This window comes from Akebia trifoliata, unplaced genomic scaffold (assembly GCF_017979445.1).
Source record: "Akebia trifoliata isolate Shusen 1 unplaced genomic scaffold, ASM1797944v1 Contig00540, whole genome shotgun sequence".
Classification (NCBI taxonomy): domain Eukaryota; kingdom Viridiplantae; phylum Streptophyta; class Magnoliopsida; order Ranunculales; family Lardizabalaceae; genus Akebia; species Akebia trifoliata.
In genome coordinates this window covers 31,172-33,796 of record NW_028237079.1, presented here as the reverse complement: position 1 = coordinate 33,796, position 2,625 = coordinate 31,172, and the positions used below count along the sequence as shown (strand labels likewise).

General features: G+C 35.6%; 1 protein-coding gene across 1 annotated transcript; it reads left to right on the top strand.

Moving 5' to 3' along the window:
- Nucleotides 1-280: 280 nt before the first annotated feature.
- On the top strand, nt 281-1,747 carry LOC147381359 (uncharacterized). Its single transcript, XM_086430539.1, has 5 exons — nt 281-311; nt 356-446; nt 558-610; nt 1,287-1,369; nt 1,463-1,747. Exons 1-5 carry the CDS (start codon nt 281-283, stop codon nt 1,511-1,513), a joined length of 309 nt encoding a protein of 102 aa, XP_086286665.1. The 3' UTR covers nt 1,514-1,747.
- The last annotated feature ends 878 nt before the right edge of the window (nt 1,748-2,625 follow it).

Sequence of the window (2,625 nt, the reverse complement as noted above, 5' to 3'; positions counted from 1 at the left end):
TTCAAAGAGGACACAATTGATGAAACTCCGAGACTAGCACAGGTGATAAGTGTAGATGAAGTTTTTTGCTTCTCTGAGAATAATATAATTGACTCTTGTCATTCACGTGGTTCATGACTTTTGGGGTGTTCTATGTTGCCGGTTGTTACTGCTTTACTCAATAGCACCTCTTAGCCAACAGTAATCCTCTATAGATTTTCTCACTATTTGGTTTATTTCAAGTGAATCATTCTCTTTCACATTCCGTTTACGACTATATTTTGATTAGATTCATCATTCAATGTTTTTACAAAGCCAAGAAAAATTCCACAGCCATTTTCCTATAATTTATGTTCAGTACTTTATTCTTTTGCAGGCTGGATACTACTGCTCGGTTTGTTATGTGTTGTTGTGTGTTTATGTAAAGGATTCTGCATACTACTTGGACCATATCAATGGGAAGAAATGTATGTGGCTGGGTTGTCCATAAACATATCACTTAATGTATTTATTCTCATGAACCATTCTTTCCCGTTTTTTTTTATTGTTTCTTATAGTTCTTCCAACTTGCTTCTTAGATCAAAGAGCTTTGGGTATGCCAATGCGGGTAGAGCGGGCATCTCTTCGACAGGTAACATACCATTTCATTAGTTAACAGGCCCTATGACTAAGCACTACAAATATCACCCACTTTGTTTTACTGGGAAATAAGACAAGCCAGTAGACATGAATATAATTCAGATGGATATAGAGAACTTATTGTCTTATAGTCCTGAGTTGGGATTTCTTATTTGCAGAAAATAAGGTTTCCAATTCAGGGAACCTCTAGGAGTAGCCACAAAGTACATTGGGTCTTTTTACAAATTAGGAAATGACAAAAACATACATGCCAATAATAACTATTTTAGAACACTGAACTCTTAAACATCCAAGATGCATCAATGTTTGACATGTGACCAAGATAAGCCTCTTGAGACCCAATATTCCATGTAACACACAAGCAGTAGTAGGAAAAGTTTTCCAATGTTTGCACAGGTCCAAGATCGATTTTGAAATTCTCAAGAAGCAGAAAGTTGAGGGAAGCTTTACGGAGCAAGGTAAGATTTCAAGAGAAAAGAAAATCCAAATACTTTAAGGTTATGTACCACCACGACGTACTTGTATTGATTAACTAAATTTTCATACTTAAACCTGGAAACCATATTTTCCTTTGCTCGATAGTTGAAGAGGCATGGGGTTCACTCCCACCTTATCTGTGAAAAATAAAAGAGAAAAAAAAATAATGATAAGTTTTATCTTGGTTTCAGATTTAGATGACCGGATCCTAAAACAACAACAAGAAGAGGAAGAACGGAAGCGCCAACGCCGAGAAAGGAAGAAAGAGAAGAAGGTTAGTAACACTTTACATGGATTTACTTTTTTTCTCTCTTTAGTTTTATTATTTCAAAATGGTTTATGGCTGATTTATTCTGGTCTAAGAAAGAGAAGGCGGCAGTGGAAGATGCTGAGGGAGACCCTGATGTTGCAGCAATGATGGGATTTGGAGGTTTCGGTTCATCCAAAAAATGAATAATGCTTCGAAGTTTTTTTCAATGTTACCATGTCTTTCACCTGTATGAGAGAGAGAGAGAGAGAGTGTGTGCATGTTGCCTGAGTTTTCTTCTAGAAATTGATTTTTCAGAATGACTGAATTCTTTGTGAGAGAACAGTCTAATCTAGTTATGTTTATCTTCCTTGAGGTTATAAGATTTTTATTTCTGTTTTTCAATACTTCTGGTCATCATTTTCATCTGTGACACCTGTCTACAAATGAAGCATTGCATCTTTCTCAAAATCCAAACTTTAATCTCCTCCAATTTGAGATGCACTAAAAGTTCCATACTCTGATTATCTTTCATGAAAAAAAAAAAAAAAAAAAACATCTACACTAATAACGGAAGGAGATGTGATCATTGGAAATTGATTATTAGTTATTTTGTTATTGAAGTGACGATGAAACCCATTTCGAATATAAATTATTTGTTTTGGTTCCGGTGGATTTCTGATTCCACTACGAAAATAGGTGCATATAGAAAGATCCAGTTGGGTATCAAGAGGGCATGTTCAATAAGAAAGGGGGAAAATTGGAAAATATTCCCTCTAAAGGAACTGGCCTTGACACTAGCATGTCCTCCTAGAACTAAATATTTCTGATTCCAATGCAGAAATAGATGTACCCAAAATCTGGATAATCTACTCTGATTTAATTGGATAATTCTATTTCTAAAACAGTTGTATACAAAATCAGGGTAATCTGCTCGGATTCTAATCAGGTACCAGGGAGGTGTATAGTGAAACCCTTTCCTTAATAACATAGTAAGATTTTTAGCCTTACTAAGGGTAGTTTTGCTCAAATGGATTACAACATCAGAAATCCAACACCACAGCTCTCTCTGAGTTTCATCGAAAAACTAGAAAATTCTTTTGAAAAATGGACAGCTACCAGACTTCCACATAACTCCCAAACAATGAAAAATACTTCTTTTTTTGAATTTTTTTGTCCGCTACAACCATGAAGCATCTGATCATGTTTTTAGATGCCAAGAGGTCCAAGGTACCCTTAGTAAGGGTGAAATCCTTTACTTAGACTAGGGGGCTCCTAGTGAA

What these genes read in the sequence shown, in the direction of transcription:
- LOC147381359 (XM_086430539.1), top strand. Translation starts at nt 281, where the DNA reads ATGTTTTTACAAAGCCAAGAAAAATTCCACA. An exon ending in AAGCCAAGAAAAATTCCACA is followed by an intron (nt 312 to 355) that starts GCCATTTTCCTA and finishes ATTCTTTTGCAG; the next exon opens with GCTGGATACTACTGCTCGGT. An exon ending in CCATATCAATGGGAAGAAAT is followed by an intron (nt 447 to 557) that starts GTATGTGGCTGG and finishes CTTGCTTCTTAG; the next exon opens with ATCAAAGAGCTTTGGGTATG.